Source organism: Dendrobates tinctorius, unplaced genomic scaffold (assembly GCF_039654945.1).
Source record: "Dendrobates tinctorius isolate UK_male_01 unplaced genomic scaffold, ASM3965494v1 ptg000315l, whole genome shotgun sequence".
Taxonomy (NCBI): Eukaryota; Metazoa; Chordata; class Amphibia; order Anura; family Dendrobatidae; genus Dendrobates; species Dendrobates tinctorius.
Window position 1 is genome coordinate 4458324 of NW_027361982.1, and position 21893 is coordinate 4480216.

Here is a 21893-nt window from a genome sequence, read left to right on the forward strand (position 1 = left end):
ACTGACTACCTTTCCTGCCTCAAGATGTAGACTGCCCAGCCATGACTCAGTTTGTCGCTGCAAGTAGTCGGCCAGTACCTTTGCGGTGTGTCTGCTGTTGCCCAAAGACCATCTTTAACACAGCCTGCTGACACTTACCACTAGCTGTTTGATAGTGGGACACCTCGTGTGCAACACTGCCAGCTGCGGATGGAGTGCTCGTGTGACTGTGCTCTGTGGACGAGCTTTCGCTGATAGAGAAGGAGGATCGAAAGCCTACAGCCAACTGTTTCCTATACCGTGAGCTAGGCAGCACTGTTCCACCACTGCTGTCCCCAGTGGAGCCTGCATCCACCACATTAACCCAGTGCACAGTGATGGACACGTAACGGCCTTGGCCATGCCTACAGGTCCATGCATCTGTTGTGAGGTGCACCTTTCCACTCACTGACTGTTTTAGTGCATGGACAATGCGGTCTTTCAAATGCCGGTGGAGGGCAGGGATGGCTTTTCGAGAAAAGAAGTGCCGACTGCGTAGCTCATAGCGTGGGATAGCGTAGGCCATGAGGTCGCAGAAAGCTTCACTTTCAACCAAACAGTAGGGCATCATCTCTAATGAGATTAGTTTGGCAATGTAGGCATTCAAACAAAGTGTACGCGGATGAGAGGATGAGTACTTTCTTGTCCTACTCAGATTGTCTGGTAGGGTGAGCTGGACTGGAGAGCTGCATATGGGGAAGTAGCGGTGGACCGGACGGAGTGAGAGGGGGTTGGTGATGGTATTGGTGGTGATGGCCTAGATTCAGTGTTGTGTTGCAAAACCATTGTGATTCCCTGAGTGCTTTGGCCTTGCGACGACACCTCCACATTTAGTGCTGGTGGTGTGCTTAACGGTGGCGGTGGTCTTATAGTGGGGGAAGCGATGGAGCGTTGCTGGCTACCTTCAGTCGGAGCAGGTGCACATGTGCTACCTGAGGTTTTGTAGTCCGTCCACGCTTGCAAGTGCATGTTGATTAAATGTCTAAGCATGCAACTGGTATTCAAATTTCTGAGTTGTTTACCTCGGCTAAAGGTCCTTCCGCACTTCTTACAGGTAACCTTTGCCTCATCAGTAGGATTTTGGACAAAGAAGTGCCACACTGCACTCTTCCTACTATGGTATACATTTCCTGGCCTTGCACGCTGTGCTAAGTTGACTGTCTGGCCAAGCTGTCCTGCAACTCTTTTAGTTTTTGTTCCTCGTTTTTGGACAGCTACGGGCCTGGCAGATAACCGTTGCTGCAATGTCAATGCCTGCTGCGGATCCTTCTCCTTATCTGAACTATTGCCAGCGCCACCCTCCTCCCCCAATGGATGCTAATCCGGGTCAAGAACTGGGTCATCCATCACCTCCTCTTGAAAGTCATCTGCACCTTCCTCTTTACCTTCCTCTGTGTCACCGTGTAAGGTGGTATAGTATGCGGGAAGGGGCACCTGGGTTTCATCAGGGTCAGATTCTGGCTCAATAGACTGCGAGGGCAATGTATTGCTCTGGGTCGATGTACCAGCAGAATCATCTAGCAGTGGCTGTGCATCAGTGCACTCCATGTCAGATTCATCTTGAACTGGGGAATTCTGGATTTGACTGGATAACCCAGGCATGGTATGTGAAAAGAGCGCCATAGAGTAATCTGAAGTATGGGCTGCTGCATCCTTAACTTTTGGTGGGGGTGAAGGACACAAGGAAAGATGTTTTTCCTGACCAGAACCCTGCACTGACCACTCCGTGCTTGCAGGTTTCAAACGTTCAGAAGAGGAGGCAATAGAGCTGGTGACTGTTTCGGCAATGTACGCCAAAACCTGTTTCTGATGCTCCGGCTTTAAAAGCGGTTTTCCTACTCCAAGAAAAGGCAACCTTACAGGCCTTCTTGGGCCAGATGATGACACAGGCTCAACACCTCCTGCCTTAGCTGATATTGTGCTTTTGCCAGAACCAGCCGATGTACCACCACCATCAGTACCAGCTGCGCTTCCCTGGCCACGTCCGCGGCCTCTTCCACCATACTTCTTCATGTTTGGGAAAATGTACCAAAAATACCAGCAGAGAGATGGTATTGTATGAGGAGTGTCCAGCTGTGTAAGGTGTATTAAAAAAATTAAATCTACGTATATATTTTGCTAGTCACAGACGCTCTCACAGTATGTATTGGACCGTAATCCAACAAGCAGATATATGGAACTGTATCAGAAGTGTACAGCTGTATACGTTTTTTATGTAACTAACATTCTCCATATATGTATTTACGAAGTGTCACACACACACGTTGACTCTGTATAGATGTGACAATACTGTTTGAGAATCGGACAGCTCTATACGGTGTGTGTATGGAAAATTGTCAATCTCCGTCTATTTGTATAGGGACTGACACACGCTGTCTCTGTCTAGTTTTGACCGTAATCAAACAGCAGATATACGAAACTGTTTGAAAAGCAGACAGCACTCTAAGGTGTAGTTCTGGATTGAGCCACAATAGTCACCGCCTAATAATTCTGCACACAGGGCAGATGGAGATGGACAAAGGCTTAGTTCTGAGATCATCTTTCGATTTGCACCATTACAGGTGCATTGGAACCTTTAGGGTATGTGCACACGTAGTTTTTAGGTGCTGCGGATTTCTCCCCGCGTATTTTGTAAAATCCGCAGGTAAATTTCAGGTCAAAAGACCTGCGGTTTACCTGCGGATTAGGCTGCGGTTTTGCCCTGCGGTTTAATATCTCTACAATGGAGGAGATTGTAAACCGCAGCGGAATCCGCAGAAAAGAAGTGACATGTCATTTCTTTCTGCGGATTTGAAACCACAGCAAAACTGCGTGGAAAATTCCGCAGCATGTGCACAGCGGTTTCCATTTTACATAGAGTAAAATGGTACTGTACAACGCAGCAGATTCTGCTGCGGATCCGCAGTGCCAGAAACGCTGCGGATCCGCAGAAACATCCGCAGCGTGTGCACATACCCTCATGTACCTATTCACATTGCATTGGGGGGTGAGCAATGCATCGATTTGACCAGGAAGAAATATCCAGATCTGTAAAGAGACTATTAATAATATCAATAATAATATATTAGTAAATATTGAGTTTCTGCGAGGTCCTGAGCTGGGTGTATCAAGAGATAAGGCTGCAGTATCAGGTCGTCGAAGTTTACTAGGTACAAGGTCTATTCTTCCGTCTATTCAAATGTCATTTCCTGGAACTGGTCAAACAAAGCAACTTTCTACCAATATTATTTATAATATAAATCAAAGAGCCAGTCATGGAGTATGGACTTGTTTTTGACCTGCAGGAGATACTGCTTTCAGGAGGGGAGGTCTAAACTTTTTGTATTGAAGGTGCCCCCTTTTGGTGCCAGTTCACATCCCAACATCCACTCTTCAACTTGGAACAGGTGGGTCCACAATTGGTTTGCTCCACCTTCATTGAGGAGCATCTAGTCCTCATACTTTTGTGAGTTAGGCTGTGTGCACACGCTGCGGATTCTGCTGCGGATTCATCCGCGCGGATTTTGCAAAATCCGCAGATAAATCCACAGGTCAAAAGACCTGCGGTTTATCTGCAGATTAGCCTGCGGTTTTGCCCTGCGGTTTATCATCTCTACAATGGAGGAGATGGTAAACCGCTGCGGAATCCGCAGAAAGAATTGACATGCAATTCTTTCTGCGGATTTGAAACCGCAGCAAAAACCGCACGAAAATTCCGCAGCATCTGCACAGAGGTTTTTGATTTCCATAGGTTAGAATGCTACTGTACACCTCAGCAAAACTGCTGTGGATCCTCAGGGCCAAATCTGCTGCGGATCCACAGCAGAATCCGCAGCGTGTGCACACAGCCTCACATCCAGTCTTATCATGGGTCTCCTGATGTGATCAATCTGAGACCTCATCTTCAGGGGTCTCACAGCAGAAATACTGAGCTTACACCCAAAGACGTTGGTGGTCTATAGCAAGAGTTGGTCTGGAGACCTTGTACCTTATTGTTGGGGGTCTTCTGATTTGAAAAATATTTGATCTCCATTCTTTTAGGATGCAGAAGCCCCCCACCCCTCACCCTCGATCATATTACTTTACTGTATAACCAAGGAAATTGGACATCTAAGCAAATATGGACAGATTTAGGTCAAGAATAGAGACAGTTCCATCAAAACAGGGACCCTTAAAAAGTAAAAATTCATAAGTGTAGTGCAACCCCAGTTCCCAGCCAGCAGATTTTTGCTTGCTTTAGAACTACAACGCCCATCAAGCTCTGACAGCTACAGCTACAAAAATATACCAAATAATTATAATCTGAAATCAGATGAAGTGGCTCGGGCTTTCAGGCAGTAAGATCATGCTGCATTTATGCCTGGATTTTTGGCTGTAAATGGTCTTGTATATTCTTCTAGGTAGACATCCCGCTGCCACGGAGAGAGCAGTGACAGCAGGAGAGGCTGACAGCTCAGTTCGGAGCTCTGGGATCGCAGCATAATCGTACTCATAATGTGCTGGAAGCAGAAATGACACTTTATCTCATCCCACTGTCAGAAGATATGATCATGTACACGGTATCCGGCCGCTGATGACTCCTCTGCCGTCAAACTCGTCATTTTCTAATGTTATAATCAGATCATTTTCAGTCCAGGAATCCAGGAAAATGTCAGATGAATGTGTAACACTAATATGAGATGGTCGGCAAGCAAAAGATCGAGGATCACAAGAATAATGCCACCTTTAGTAGATGTGGTCAGCTGCCAGATCATTACAGTTCTGTGTTTTCACGTCTTCCATGGACTCTTAATGGATGGACCTTCACCAATCCAAAAAATTTTGGGTCTGACCCCTAACTAACAGCTGATGCGAGAAGCCACTACCGGAGAGAGATGTCCTCATGCTCTTATAGGAATTACATGGAGGCGAGCACGTTAAATGGGAGATATGAATTTCGTGGTGTCATCTGATGACCACAAATTTATGGCATCTCCTGTCCATGAAAAAACTCCTGGTGGCCAAAACAGATGACCATATAATGTGTTGGGGTCTGTTGGCAGATGTTTGGGGAAAGAAGGAACCGAAGTTGTATATCTAAATGCTTTGCCTATTTTTATCTAGGGAGGCTGAGCATGCAAGTGTATAGGGTGATCGGGAAAGATGTTTTCTCCAAATCCTTCTGTTCTAAAGGGAGTTAAGCTGTCCCTAGTGTTGTCTGACATAAGCCTAGTAGCTTCTTCCAATGTTGGACACATGAACGCATGGCTCAGCTCAACGTGCATGTGCGACTAGAAGAAATTTCTGTCAGCCAAGAAGATCTCATTCGGCTGATGGTCTAATGTGTGTGGCCAGTACTAGTGTGCGAATTGGACCAATCCAACCGATGCGAATCCTGCCAAAATCTAGCAAGGGGCAGTCCAACAATATGGTCATAGGTTTAATAGGCACAGGACCAGAACCATAGATTCTAGATACCACATTGCAGTTTGAGGGAACCATTACAGATTTTTCATCATTTTCCCGAAGCTATAAGTCACACATCTGTCTAGCAGTAACATAGACATTAGATTTTTGGTGAATTCTCATGAGATGGACATTATTGGGAGTGAATTTTATACTGGATTTATATGTACAATTTATCTCATTCATTTTTCTGTCTCTTCCAGGTGAATTTCATCTACAGACCCAGGACACAAAGCAAGTAGCAGAAGTGGGGTCAGATACCTTCTTGCCATGCACCTTGTCCTCTGCGCAGGGTCTCTCTGGGTTGAAGGTGCGCTGGTTCCGTTCTCTTTATGTGACGACTGTATTGGAACTGAAGAACGGGAAGGAGGATAAGGAGAGGCAGAATCCTGAATATAGTGGAAGGACAGCTTTCCGGGGTCAACCTGCCTCTGGAGACCTGACACTGATGTTGCGCAATGTCAGCCTCTCGGACGCAGATATGTATCACTGTCTAGTGGAGAACATCAGCAGTGAACTATATCATGAAATGGTTGTAGAGCTGATTGTCATAGGTAGGTGTGAGGAGGTGGGATTATAGTTGTTCCTCGTGCTCTTCTTTGGGATGAGTTTAGAACTGGATTACCAAGTAGAGACAATCTTTAGAAATTTGTATTAGCCAGCTTTGGCAAATTTTGGTAATAAAATTTATTTTCAGTGAATTACCGTAATTCACCACAAATCTCAAGTACTCCAACTACCCTATATTAGACTAGTCTAACACTCCTTCGTATAGTCTAAGTAGCATCAATATATTTGCCTATGGATAAATACGGTAGATGATAGGAGTTCTTCCCTGCTAAACTGTCACACACTATCTGTACAGTTGTTTCAGGCTGAGTTCACACGTCGTGGTTTTTTCGCGTTTTCGCAACAGTTTTAAACGCGCGATTTTGCTGCAAAAATTTGAAAAATAAGCATCCCATGCAATCCTATCGGATTCCGCAATGCTGTGCTAATACTGCATTTTTTTCCGCGGCGGAATAGCTTCGCGGTAAAAAAACGCAGCATGCTCATTAATTTATCGGAATCGCGGCAATTCTGCCCACATAGGAATGCATTGTTCTGCTTACTTTCCGCATGTAACATAGTAACATAGTTATTAAGGTTGAAGGAAGACTTTAAGTCCATCTAGCTCAACCCATATCCTGTCCTAACCTTTCCTAACATGTTGATCCAGAGGAAGGCAAAAAAAACCCATGTGGCAAACAGTAAGCTTCACATTGGGGAAAAAAATTCCTTCCCGACTCCACATACGGCAATCAGACTAGCTCCCTGGATCAACGCAATATTAAGGAAACTAGTGTATATACCCTGTAATATTATACTTTTCAAGAAAGGCATCCAGTCCCTTCTTAAATTTTAGTAGGGAATCACTCATTACAACATCATATGGCAGAGAGTTCCATAGTCTCACTGCTCTTACAGTAAAGAATCCGCGTCTGAGTATGCTTAAACCTTCTTTCCTCCAGACGTAGAGGATGCCCCCTTGTCCCCGTCATAGGTCTAAGAGTAAAAAGATCATTAGAAAGGTCTTTGTATTGTCCCCACATATATTTATACATTGTAATAAGATCACCCCTAAGGCTTCGATTCTCCAAACTAAATAACCCCAAGTGTAATAACCTGTCTTGGTATTGCAGACCCCCCAGTTCCCTAATAACCTTGGTCGCTCTTCTCTGCACCCGCTCCAGTTCAGCTATGTCTTTCTTATACACCGGAGACCAGAACTGTACACAGTATTCTAAGTGTGGTCGCACTAGTGACTTATATAGAGGTAAAATTATGTTCTCCTCATGAGCAGCTATGCCTCTTTTAATGCATCCCATTATTTTATTTGCCTTTGCAGCAGCTGCCTGACACTGGCCACTAAATGTGAGTTTGTCGTCCACCCATACACCCAGGTCTTTTTCAGTGACAGTTTTGCCCAGTGTTTTACAATTAAGCACATAATTATACATCTTGTGGCTGCACCCACCATGCGAAAAGTAAGCAGAACATTTGCGGATGGTACCCACGATCCAGAGGAGAGGAGACTGTCCTCCGGGCTTTGGGTACCATACCTTGTAAAAAGTAGAATTAAAATAAAAAATATTGTTATTCTCACCTTCCGGCGTCCCGCGCAGCCTTCACGCCTCTCTCCACGCTCCCGGTCCCAGTAATCCTTTGCGAGAATGATCGCATAGGCAACATCAGTAGTAAAAAGTTGGTCACACTCGTCAAACACTAAGTTTGACGAGTGTGACCAACCTGTCAATCAGTTCTCCAAGCGATGCTCCAGATCGCTTGGAAAACGCTAGCATTCTGCAAGCTAATTACGCTTGCAAATCGCTAGTTTTTCTGCGGGAAAATCGCGGGAATTTAAAATGCGATTTTCCCGCGGAATGGAATTCATGAGTTCTCGCGGTAACTTCCGCGAGAGTTCCGCTATGTGTGAACGTAGCCTCAGTGTTTTATGGTTTATCTCCCTATCTATATGGCTAAGTGTAGCGCTGCCTCTCTCCCCTGGCAGGGATACTGACTCACTTACCACCACAGCCCCCATCCAGCACTCCTTCCTCGTCATCTGCCGCAGGGGTTACGGGCACGGCGGGCAGATCCCCTGGTACTGTGCTTAGGGTATGCTCCCTCCTTCTTAAAGGAGCCGTGCGCGCCGTCCTGAAGTGTCCCTAGCCGATGGCTGGAAGACACTTAATATTTAAGGCACCTGCATGGGGGAGCGTGTGCAATGTTGTTAGTTAGTTCACCAACACGATTGCTAGTTCTCAGGTCCCTGTATGTTAGCTGAGCTAGTGTCTGTCAGTCCCTAATCTCCATTCCAGTATCTGCCTTGTCCGTGTGTATTTCAGCTGGACCTGCCTGCACCTGCCATGCCAATCAGTAAATCAACCGGACCCGCCTGCATTTGCCATGCCAGTCTGTATTTCAGCAGGACCTGCCTGCACCTGCCGTGCCAGTCTGTGTTTCAGCTGAACCCGCTTGCACTTGTCGTGCCAATCCTATATCAGCCGTACTCGCCTGTACCTCCTTGCCAATCTGTATGTCAGCCGGATCTGCCAGCACCTCCATGCCAATCTGTATATCAGCCAGACCTGTCCGCACCTGCCGTGCCAGTCTGTATATCAGTCGGACCTGTCCACACCTGCCAGTGCCTATCTGTATACCAGCCGTACCCATCTCTATCTGCGATACCCGTGTTTCTGCCGTGCCTGCCTGCATCAGCTGCACTCGCTTACCGAGCCGTTCCAGCTTCTTGTCCCTTGGGGGTCAGCTGCTATATGTTCGAGGTCTCTCCTGAAGTAGCACCTGGTGTCCATCGGGGGCCAGCCTAACCGCACCATCAGGGACTATAGTGAAGAGTCAGGCGCTCACCTAGTTATGCCTCTCCAGGATCTCCTCGGACCATGACACAGTGGTTCCACCACTTCCATTACACTAAGCTGTGAGCTGTGACATCCTCTTACTATCCAGATTCACCAAAAAATGACTGCTGCATTCAATGCCTTGGCTTTTACACAAACTTTGTTTGTCTCTCCTGATTGGCTGTTATATGATAGATGCAAGATATTATGGGAAAGCTCACCCTGCCACGCCTGAGGTTATTTGAGCCTTCTGTGGTTGTAGTCTTCCTCAATGTGTAAAATGGCATCAGGCATTTTTGGTAATTTGCACAACTCAAATCGTAAATTGTTTGAATTTATCGGTTTCATCAACTTTCTAAATATTTGACACAATTTCAAATGGCATCAAAAAGATGATTAAGGCTATGTACCCACATATGCAGAAAAACGCGCTTTTTTGTGCGTTTTTTCCGGAGCGTCCCCAGTCTCCTAGAAAATACTTAGAAATGTGGATTTTCCGCGAAATTAATGAGCATGCTGCGTTTTTTACTGCGAAAAAACGCATCAATATGCACAAAAAGTGCAGAATTCATTAAACTGAATGGAATGCTTCTTGTAAGCAGTTTTTAAACGTTTTTGCTGGTAAAAACGCTTAAAAAACGTTTACGTGTGTATACACCCTTACTCATCTCGTTTCTGTTTACCAAAAAAACAAAGTCTTATGCAACATGAACCTTCTATGGGACATTTCTGCAGAGTGACAATGAAGGGCGCACACTCTATGCAGTGAGGTTTTTGATAATTATATTTTAGTCCATTTCTTCATTTTCCTATTTAATCTTTACGGGGGACCCATGGCACCTTTCCACTTTAGGCAACAAAAATCAACTGCCATTATCTTGCTTTCTATTTCCGTCTTTATGCTGCTCAATGGCAGGACGTTCCATTTTTCTACTGGTCTTCATTCATTCGTCTCCACAACCCAGATATCCTTTAATGGTAATATAATATTTCTTCACCAACCAGCATTAAGGATAGCAAAAATTTTGTAATCCAAATTTTACACTACATGGGCAACTTTCCATCTGATTTCACTCTTCTCTCAAAAACATTCTGAATTCTAGTGCAGTTCTTCACCTTCCCAATATTCTGATTTCTGTGAAGTTACTGTATCTTTGTCTTTCAAGATATTTTCAGATAAAAATTTTTAGCTGGAGTGCACCCGTCCAATTGGTGCACGACTCCATACATGAGGCAGAGCGTGTTGGTAATGTAGTTGTCATATGTGTTGACATATGTCATCATGCGTTGGATGTTCAGGCCCTGGCATGTCGCATGGTGTAAGTTGAAGGCACAACTCCGGTCTGGCAGCCAAAATTCTTGGCAGCGTACTCTTCTTGAATGCTTTAGGTTACTTTTTTCCTTGACTCACCTCTACAAGTCAAGAACAAAGTCACTTGAAAGAACAAGAGATTATCCCAAAACAATTATTCTTTATGAGGAAATCATAAAGATCCCATCAAATCTGAAAAAGCATGAAAAGTAATTACATGAATTTACGAATTTACAAGAAGGTTTTAAGATGTAAACATCCTTCTGCGGAATCCACGTGGAGGGTGTCAATGCTAGGTCGTAATACTGTAGGGTTACCATAGGACATACGTCTTGCTAAAATAGAATCATGGACCCTGGGGTTTCACAAGATCCATCGGACCCTTGTTTAAAGCTTTTGGTGGAATGACTGACTTCCAAAAAAAAAAAAATCATTTGTCTTGGTGTGCAAAGACTTACCGACGAGTTTCTTGTATGGACATGAAATAAAGATTTTCACTAGGACCGCACAAGTCTAAGCCGAATAACAAGACACATTTTTGGAGTATCAATCTAGACTGTCAGGGCGGACTGACCATACTGGAGAGAGATGATGAGCGATGCCTGCGGAAATTGTTTTAGTTTCATCTCCTTATCGAGATCCTTTGATGACAACTCTGAAATTACTCAACTGTGGCTTTATTGCTCAGCATTTAAGGATGACATAAGGGATCTGTGTTCCTGATAGTCTAGGGTTGTTTAGGAAAGAATGATCATTTCCTTGGATATCTGGATTGGTTTTGGGGGTCATAGTTTTTGTTCCTGGTGGTGTAGGGTGGCTCAGAGGTTAATACATTTTATCCTGTGTGGCTTAGTGGGATTTAAAGATGAGTTGTAATTTGGGAAAAAACATACAGATATATAAAGTTTTTAAAATGGGTGTAAATGTTGATGTTCTCCTGAATATGGTGATATTTTTCTTTTGTTCTTAATCCTCTCCATTCCTGAGATATGACCCGCTCTTCCCTGTATATAAATCTAGTCTTGTTAGACAAATGGGCATGGTCATCAAGAAGATGCCCACAGAGAGGAGCAGGAAGATAACAAAAACAGCGCCAGATTCAGGAGAACAGCGGCATTTACACCGTGTAAAAAAAATACATATTTATGGCAAATGACAGGTCGTCTTGTAGGTTATTTTGTTTATTCCACTAGTTTGAGAGTTTAGGATGATTTAGAGATTCATATATTATATCCCTGATAGTGAGATGTTAATAATGGTCTAGGAAAGAGCTTAGTCATGTAAAGTTGGCATGTACTGGGCTCTTCTGTACTACTTGCTCCAGCGCTATCCTTCTTCTTTGACCCTATGGACCCCGAAACTGGCTTTAACCCTCTAACAACATTCCTGCTTCTAAAACCTGGTGCCAATTCTAAAGCTGGAGTCACACATAGCGACTTAACAGCGATCCCGACAACAATATCAACATGTCAGGATCGCTGGTAAGTCGCTGTGATCGTTGGTGAGCTGTCGCTGTGTTTGCTAGTTACCAGCGCGCTGATGCAGGGAGCTGGTAACTAAAGTACACATCGGGTATCCAAGGGACGTGCGTCCCTTGGATACCCGATGTGTACGTTAGTTACCAGCTGATCGCTGGTCTCCCGCCTGTCACACGCAGCGATGCGTGCTGGCCAGCGGGAGATCAGCGACGAAAGAAATGTCCAGAGGTTTCTTGCAGTGATCAGCGATACCGGCAGGGGGGCCGGTCGCTGATCGCTGTCACACACAGCGATCTCGCTGGTGAGATCGCTGTTGTGTCACAAAACTTGTGACTCAGCAGCGATCTCGCTAGCGAGATTGCTATGTGTGACGGGGCCCTAAGGCTCACCATACAAACATTCTGTTCACTAAAACCTTCCATATCTTTACAGCAAGGTATCCTGCTGCTTCAAAGATCAGAGACGATAGATGCGGCCATGGGTCGTTTGCGTCTATAGATGCTTCTTAGTTCTTCCCCTTGGATGGTCACAATTGACTATAGTTGACCCCAATTTTGTAATTACACCTGATTCATTCACAAATGAAGATGGGACATGGCACGATGCGTGATGGGTCTCCACGTTGTATTATAGTGGCTCAGGATGGATAAGGGAGAGACCAGTTCTGGAGCACTCACCCGTAGGGTATGTGCCCACCATCAAGAATAGTAGCGTTTTGGACACAGTGTATTTTCGTTGCTCCCAAAACACTGCGTTCCACATACGCACTTGTATTTTTAGGACTATTTTACGATTTACCGCATCTAATGACAGTCTATTGAGGGAAAATTCACAGAGGAGACAGGCATCTCCGCTACAGAAATTAACATGCTGTGGCTCAGAAACCCACATCACAGATCAGTTTATGCAGCGTTAAAAAGAAGCGCAGTGGACATAGAGTTTACATAAATCCCATGCGCTGGGCTTGTGTGGCGCCCCTGAGGGTTCAGTCGCCACAGAGGTACTGCACCTCATTCTGAGGTGTGGTATCCCATTACCCAGGTAAGGTGGAGGTGTCTAATTGCACTCTGACACCTGCATCTAACACTCACTTATAGCAGCAGGGCACCCTGGATGGACCCTAAGGTAGGAGGATCTCATCCCTGCCGGATAGGAAAGGGTGTTGGGAGGTGGGTGGAGCTTTTAGGTTCAGAGCGGGAGAACTAAGAGGAAGTCAAGATCAGTTCCCCTCTAGGGGGAGAAGTGAGAGGACGTGTGTTCAGCAGCTCCCTGTCAGCAGGAGTTGCTGGGAAGGAAAGTGATTGAAGGAAGCTCCCTGAAGAGGGAAGGGATTCCAGAGGCAAGGGCAGAGCGTAGGTCACCCATGGGGCTCGTTCCACGCTGACGGCCGTCAGGTGGAGGGATCAGGTCGCAGAAGGGTCTCGGCCCCTTAGACTAGTAGAGTGGAGTAAGGGTCACAGCCACTAACCACTGTTATCTTCTCCGGAAAGGCAGCCAGAAAGGAGCAAGGAAACGCAGTGGGCACATTATCCGACAAGGTCCGCGGCTGCTGACCTGGGACACTGACTGTGAGGTGTTGTGTAGGAAGAGGCGAGAGAGCAACACAGTGAGATAGCCAGGAAAGGCATACACTGAAGGGAGTGCTGGAAAGGTGTTCTTCATCTGCCTGGGAGTTGACTGAGCCCCTCACCTGGAGGACACAGCACCAAGCGTGCATCTGTACTGCAGACAGAACTGTGAGTAAAGCTTTGGAACTGCATCTCACTGTGTCCTTTGAATTCTTGCCTCAACACTCACTCAGCACTGCTACATCTACCATCAGCAACCATTGCATCTTTAACCAACCACTACTGCCCTGGGAAGACAGCTCTGCTGTGGAGAGCTATTCCAGCTCTGCTGCACCACACCATCAGCCCCAGAGGATCTGAACTACAGCGCTGGTCATTTCTGACCAGAAACCACAGGTGGCGTCACAAACACTTAATACAAAAACCCTTTATTTTTCATTCCCCTGTAAATACTTCCCTTTTAATTGGATGCCCAGGGCCACGGACCCAGTCTCCGCCGCTGTAACACTGCCCCTTTAAGAAGCGGCCAGGTACCGAGTACCCCACGGCCCTGGCGGGCGCTCCACTTGTAATGTAGCTGTGCCTAAAACACTACTATGCCTGATCGTGGGCAAGCAGCCTTACAATCTCAAATTCAAGGTCCTAAATATTGAGGTGTGTTTCAGGTTGTCCTCGGTGGGATATCTTTGTAACTCAACATTTAATGACATCAGGAAGAATAATTACACTTGATGCTAATCGCGCGACTCATTTTTGACCATTCCTCGGGTCAGTTCTGTCTGATCTCCAGGGATTATTGAATTCACTTGAGCCTGAAGAGAAATCTAATGACCCCAGACACTGGACTTTGAAAATGACCATGATATTATTATCCCTTGTCAAGGGGTATAACTACAAGCGTCAAGCTGAGAAATGGTCTTCGGGAGGGGCACAAGGCTCCTCCATCACGTGGGAAGACAAAAGATTTTGTATTTTCAATTTTTATCTCTGGAGCAGCAAAATATATATATGACCTTAGAAAATCATATACGGCTCCTCGCTCTGAATATTTCTTATATATTTCACTGTGGGGTATAATAGACAAGAGAAGCCACTAACACCAGCTGAAAATCAGCAATAAATCTTTAATGTCACCCTTCACCTCCTGGCAAGACGCGTCATTCATAGAAATGAGGCATGCAGACATGGAAAGGTCGCCTCATCTAAATACACCTTATAATGTCTGACATTGGCCAAGTAGATGAATAATGCAGTATTTACCTATCATTCTTCGTATGGGGTCGTTAAAGTGCAAGTCTGTGGCAAAATTTAAAAAATTCAGCTTTTGTCTAGAAATAGGTCCATCGACAACTCGCAAAAGCTCAGTTATCTCTTTGTTCCTCAGATAGGTCACTGCTTGTGCAGTGGTGCTAAGAAGGCTTGTTGAGCCTCTTGGGAGTCTTGGGGGTCTTGGGCTTCTCCTATAGTGGTATATGTCTTATCTTACAGGAGTGGATGTTCAATTGGGTGCTGGAGGGCTGCAGGGATCTAGGAAATACTGTGGAATGCGTGTTAACGCCACAGATCCCGGGGGTCCAGCAAACATGAGCCCAACAAAAAGCTGACTTTGTCAGGACAAGGAGCAGCCATCAGCGCTCATACATGGCAGCCATTCGAGAGATTCCTCTGTTCCCTAATGCCAGTCTGTGCTTCCTCTGGGGGATCACATTCTTGATTATTTGAGCACAATATGGCACTGTGACTTACACACCATATAGTACTGTGATTTAGACACCCTATAGTACTGTGATTTGCACACCATATGGTACTGTGATTTGCAAACCCTATGGTACTGTGATTTAAACACCCTATAATACTGTGATTTGGACACTGCACTATTTTGCACTCTATATCATCTAATTTGGATGCTGTTTGCAGTATTACGTTACTGTTTGCACTCTTTGTTACTATGATTTAAACGTTGTATGGCACTGTCATTGTGTACTCTATATTATTACATTTGCCTGCTGTGACAATGTATGGCACTGTTATTTGAACGTTGTTTACCACTGTGAGCAGTAATACTGTATGGCATTGTTATTGAGCATTTTATAGTCCTGTTACTAGGACCCTGTATGGTACTATTATATGGGCATGATACAGTACTGTTAGTTGGACACTATATGGTACTATTATTTGGGCATGGTACAGTTCTGTTACTTGGGCACTGTGTAATTTGTACACTGTACCATATATTACTGTGACTTGGATGCTGTATGGTACTACTACTTTGGTACAGTATATTACTATAATTTGGATACTGTATGGCATTTTTATTTCAACACTTATATATATTCATTATGTGGCATAGAGAGAATGTTACTGTTACTAGGGCACTGTATATAACAGTTTTTGCTTTTTATGAACTATTCTCCCTTTCCCTTTTATCAAAAATGACAAGAGGGAGGCCATCTTTTTCCTAGGGGTCTGCCCTTGGTCCAGCCTTGGTGGCAGCTTTTCTTCTGTCCCAGTGAACATATCACATTCTGCTGTAATGTCCATGATAGACGACATCGTCATAGACCACATATAAAAAGTGAGAACACGTCAAAATATGCATCTAAAATTGAACGATCACATGTCAATGTTTTGACTGGGGGTTATGGTGAGGAGCCCAGCTTTGTAATTACATGTACGATCATGTCCAGTAATGACACTTCTTGTTATCTTACATTTCTTGGATCATACTTTTTTATGTTGCATGTTTTGCAGGTATAGGCTCCATCCCTGTCTTGAGGTTTTTTCTTCAAGATGATGCCATTGCTATCTCTTTTGTTACATCAGACTGGTTCCCAAGTCCAAAAATGCAATGGGAGGTGGATGGTGGCCCAGCAACCACAGATTCGGATCACATTCACAACCAGAGAAATGGTCTATTCCAACTAGAAAGCAGAATTTTGCTCAAAAGCCCCAGTGATGGACATGTGTACGGCGCAGTGAGGCATCCAGTGACCGGCAAGGAAGTTGGACTTTACATGGAGGTTGCAGGTACTGTATGTCTCATGTTACTTGGTCATTTCCTCACCATGGCTGTTGTCTATTACATTCACAATGTTGGTCTTTGTTACCCTTGTGCCTGTCAGGCTATGTACGCATGTTGTGGATTTGCTTGCAGGAATTTCTGCACGGTTTCTGCATCTATTGGCAGAAAAACGCAGTGGAAATTCCGCTCGTTTTTATGCAGATTTTACACGTTTTTGATGCGGATTTACATGCGGATTTGTATGAGGATTTGTAAGCTAAATTAAGATATGTTATTAAAAAAAAGTGATGTCATTTCCTTGTCCAAACTCCATAGGATTGGACTCTATTGTTGATGTGCTTCAACCAAGATGGGCACTATACTATATTCTCCGCCCACACACTCTTCCTCCTTCTGACATCATTTCCTCTGTAAATTCTGCAGCGTTTTGCACAGCAAATCTGCAAACCTTTTTACACCTGCCTTTTTCCTGCAGATTTGAATGGCTCAATGGAAGTCAAAGGGGGAAAAACGCTGCAGATCCGCAAAAAGCATTGACATGCTGCGGAAAATAAAACTCTGCAAATAAGGACGGAAATCTCCAGATCATGTGCACAGCACTTCAGGATTGCCATTGATTAGCTTTGCTTTAGAAATCCTTTGCGTTTTTGGAGCATTTCCGCGCAGAAACAAACGCAGTGGAAACGTAACAAATCTGCATCCTGTGCACATAGCCTCACTTGTCTCTCACCCATTATAAATCCTTGTACATCAATGATGTACGTTTTCTTTGTCTCCTTAGCGGACATGTTTCCTCGCCTCTCGTCATGGGCCTACGCCTTCATCTTCACCTTTGTGATACTATTGGCTGGAGTCATACTTGGTATTATTTACATTCGGAACCAGCACAGACAGAAAGGTGGGAATTAGAGGAGCTCTGTAGTGTAAAAAACAAATTTTCAAATCCCTTAGTAGTTCATTATAAGTAAATTGAAGAAGAGGTCATCTGGTCAAGATCCTCCTCTATTAAACAAAGTGGAAAGAAGGTACCAAGAGTGTCTTCATCTTTGGAGGACCCAGTACGTCCATAGATCACATGGACAGCTCACTGATTGTAACAGGCAGCATGTAATTCCTCTTTTCACCTGTAGTGTCACTGTAGGTAAATATTACACTTGATTATAGGTTCCTCTTTGTATTATAATTGATCACTAATGGTCACAGCAATATTCTAGATGGACCCTTCAACCAAAAGGAATTGTCTGAAGAAGACAACAACATTGTGTAAGGTGTAATTTACAAGAGCCATAGGAATATGACTGCTATTCCAATCTTATAGACATCATTGTTGGATTCTTTATTCTATAACAATATGGAAATGTTTCCTATTTGGTGGTTGAATTTAATCTTGTTTTTTTTCCTTGGTTTTAGTGGACCTCAATAGGACTAAAGGTGAGTTTGACCCAATATGTGATCATAACTTTGAAACCAGTATAGTATGTTCAGTCTAATCGGTATTTTTCTGTTTTCACAGATGCCCTCTCTTCTGAAGTAGGTAAGTTTCATTACAGAAGAGGATAGTTTAAAAATTGTCCAAAAATTGGGCATCAAATGATAAGATTCTACCCAATTATCTTCTCTCCATTGTCATGAAATAAAAGTGCCACCTAGAAATGAGAAAGAAAATTTAACTTCACTGGTCCTACATTCAGTTTGGTCCTCTAGTGGCAGCCGGACCAGAGCAGAGTTCACTTCTAAGGCCTGTTTCACACATCAGTTTTTTGAAATCTGTCAAAATCCGCCGTTGTGCAAAAAAATCGGATCCGCCATTTTGCTTGGCGGATCCGTTTTTTCCCATTGAGTTGCATTACCGGCAGATTTTGACGGATGGCCATCCATTCAATCCGTTTTTTGCGGATCCGCCAAAATTTTGGCGTCCGCCGACATGCCTGAACGGAGCATGTAACGTTTTTTCGGCGGCCGGATCCGCATTTCACATTGCGCATGCCCAGAGGATTTGCCTTTCTCGGAAATTTAACCCTAAACTCTGTTCTGGCGGCGAAAAATTCTCTCTCTCTTCCCCAGGCAGCGGCTCCTTTAAAATTCTTCATTCGACGGATCCGTTAAAATAACTGTCCGGTGACAAACGTTGTCATCAGTCCAAGAACGGATCCGTTGTCCGCCATTTTAGCGGATTTTAACTGAAGCAAAAAACTGATGTGTGAAACAGGCCTTAGTCAGCAATTCTGGGCAACTCTGTCACTAACATTAGGCCCCTACAATGTCAGGATGAGCGTTATGTCGTGATGCCATGATATGTATTATTCCATGGCACCATGACGTTTGCGAGAGCCTAGCAAGCAGTAGATCCCAAGACTCCAGACTCAGAGTTGCTGGCTCAGAAGTGAACACTGCCTTGGTTAGGTTGCCACGAAGAATGAAACTTGATTTGACATCATGAGAACGGGTAGTTCAAATCTTTTTGCTCACCTCTAGTGCCAACTAATACAAAAAACTTTCCGGTTGATTGTTTCACACCTCTCATCTTTATCCCAAAAATTGTGTTCTGTTATAAATATTCAATAAGAACTGTTTTATGACCTATGAAGTTTTTACATATTTTTGTTTAACTTTAGCTTGGAGGAAAGCTGTAATGACTCCAGGTTAGTAGCCATATTGACCTCCTGTCTTCTGCTCATCTTCTATCACCATTACTTTTATTTTACTCCAGCTTAACGGAGTCTTTTTCTTTCAGAATACATCACATTACGTCCAGAGACGGCCCACCCTGAGCTATCTGTTGCCCCCAATCTTGTAATGCTGATGAATAAACCACCAGTAGACCCACCTTCTCCAAGCAATTCTCGTTTTGAAACTGAGCGTTGCTGCCTTGGTCTTCCTGTCTTTTCCACCGGCTGCCATTACTGGGAGGTTGAGTTAGGGAATTGTCTGGAGTGGGCTGTTGGAGTGGCTTCCAATGAGGTCCAGAGAACAGGACATGCATACATGTTTCGTCCCGAGGAACACATTTGGTGTATTTCCCGTTTTATAGAAGACTTTAAAGCCCTAGACAATCCAGAAGCTACTTTGCCAGTGAAGGGACAGATTGAGCGAGTTGGGGTCTACCTAAATCTCTCAGGGCCTCGACAAATTACTTTCTATGATCCTATAAGTTGGGATTCCCTTTATACCTTCAATGATGTAGGACATATTGGAGTAAGTGTCTTACCTTTTTTCTGGCTGGGCAAAAATGGAGATACCATGAGGTTAATTGGTAGAGGCGAATAAAAAATTCAAAAAGAGAATAAAGGAAAAGTCACATCTACTGCTCAACTGGAAGGGTCATGGTAATGAAAACCATGAGTGCAAGAGGCTGAGTTCTTCCTTCTGGAGTCGAGTTAATTTGCATACTCCTCTCCATGGGGCATTGCCTCCATACACCAGCTGGATCTCCTAAATGAACACCCCTTATCAATGTGTCCCATCCTGCCAACCATTACCCCACTCTGCACTGATGAGAGCAAGAAACCCCAAAACATCATCAATTTATTGATTTATAGAGGAGCTTCCTAAAATTTCTCCAATAGGTGACACTAGAGAGACTCTTTTCTTCCTTTGGGTGGAGAGCTTATTTGCATACATTTTCCCATGGAGCATTGCCTGTAAGTCTCTACCCCCCAAGGTCTCCCCAATGACAGTTCATACTCCACAGAACAATGTAAACTGTCCATGTAGTACCATGAAAATGATGGAACCTGGTGGAAAAAAGAAACACCTACATATCTTCTAAGTCCCAAAAGACAGTTCTATTGAGCTATTTACACCAAAATTCAGGCACATTCATCTTTGATAATTAGGCCCTTAATGTATATATTTCTGTGTGAGTTCAGGGTGCTAGGCCTTTTGCAGGAAGAAACCATTTTCTGACCAAGTATATTGGTAATCCAGCAATAGGCAAAGTCCTGGCTGATGGCAAAGAATCTCATCAACCTGAAAAACATCCATATGTTTTAAAAGAAATGTGTTGTCTGTATATTTTTGTACTAATTAAAACTATACAATGTTTCATATTATTTTCTTTGAATTGATTTTTACTACATAACTGTATATTTTTGTATCCTTTTGTTTCTTTATGTGATTATGGAGATGGCCATCACTCCTCAGCCATTGCTCTTCTCAGCTCAGAAATTTGTTTTACAGAAGCCACATGAAAATAAGAAAATGATCTCAAAGAAAAAGACTCATTGACTTCTTTGAGAGATTGTAGTGGGCATGTTCTGTGACATGTGCAGAGAACACTGTGCCTGAAGGTGGAGGAGGACAGTCAATTCAAAGGGTTCCAAATGTGAGGCCTACAATTTGGACCCTATTTCTATTAGCTAGATCCGAGAGCCAGCATTGGTGTATGTGACCTGGCCATATATGCAAGCTTTCCCTGGGTGATATCACCTGATTTACAGGGGGTACAGAAGTGGTGCACCTAAATATGCAGTCTTCTATATCCAAAGCTATTTCAAGGTTGTAAGCTCCACATACAGGTCAATGGAGCCTGAAGCAAGAGAGTGTGCCCATGCATCACATCCTCTCTCATTCCTTATGAACACGTGAATACAGTATCTTGTTATTCCGGGGGTTAAGGCATTTCCTATTTGTAACACTCCTTTAGGGCTACCACGGTACCCTGGGTGTTATGGGGGGGTCTCACCTCTCTAGGGCGCTGTGCCTCCACCCGAATCTTGATTGGAGCTCTGTCTCTGGGGCTGCACAAGGACAGTTATCTTCTGCCAGGGACTGATTCGGGAAACCCCTGCCACAGCTCGGTACACACTCAGGAAACAGGAGTAAAACAGTTTAACAGATTTATTGCTATGCAGCAGAATTGAGGTGGGTTTAAAGGGATAAACATACAATGCAATTAACAGTGCTCTATAAAAGTCATATACACATCACAATCTAATTCAACTCCAACCCTGCAAATATAACGTGGCAGGTTCCCCCTCTTTTGTATTGACTCAGTCCAAACGTTGGGGCCCAGTTGCCGCGGATGTTGGGCGCAAAGTAGCAACCGTGGGTGCACTTAGATGAATGTTGATGTCAATAGTCTAGGTTGCCGTGTACTCACTGTAAATAGCGCTGATAGAACCACAAGTCTCAGAAGGGCACTCACTGTGTCTAACGGCCGGAGGATTCTTTGGACTCCAGCTGGGGGCTGCAGGATTTAGACCTGTATGCGATGGGAGTGCCGGCAGGCCTCTCTGGATCTTTGCTTTCTCCAGCAACACGGGTATCTCCGTGGGGTCCCCCACACTCTGCAACTTAGGGGAATCAAGATCCACACCGCTCTGTCTCTCATAGCAAGCAGCAGCCACGTTCTCCCTCCTCTGCACATTTACTTTCACTTTCTTCACAGCGTCCTCCCCCAAGTCCCTCCTTCTCTCTTCTTCTATCATCTCACTGAAACAAGGGTCCCTGGGAATTGTAGTCTTCTGCCACTCAGGGGAAAAACGACTAGTGTCTGTAGGTCCCTGTTCAACAGCCACTGCAAAACTCTTCTTAGGGTCTGTAAGTTCCAATATGTCGGTAGATGCTCTGACAGTTCCCTGTGCAGGTGTTACATATTAAAAGCGTGCCTGTTATTTCAAGTGACTTTTCAGGAAATGGCATTTGTGTGCATGAGGAATAACACCATTT

The 21893-nt window shown here is 44.3% G+C and overlaps 1 protein-coding gene across 1 annotated transcript in view; it reads left to right on the top strand.

Moving 5' to 3' along the window:
* LOC141073833 (butyrophilin subfamily 1 member A1-like) overlaps positions 1–20275 on the top strand; it is an 89518-nt gene extending 69243 nt beyond the window's left edge. Inside the window, exons 2-8 of the mRNA XM_073561299.1 lie at positions 5646–5996; positions 15953–16228; positions 17005–17121; positions 17634–17654; positions 17737–17757; positions 18839–18865; positions 18958–20275. Of these exons, the coding sequence (XP_073417400.1) occupies positions 5646–5996; positions 15953–16228; positions 17005–17121; positions 17634–17654; positions 17737–17757; positions 18839–18865; positions 18958–19490 (1346 nt within the window). The 3' untranslated portion in view covers positions 19491–20275. The remainder of the gene's footprint in view (positions 1–5645; positions 5997–15952; positions 16229–17004; positions 17122–17633; positions 17655–17736; positions 17758–18838; positions 18866–18957) is intronic.
* Positions 20276–21893: the final 1618 nt, after the last annotated feature.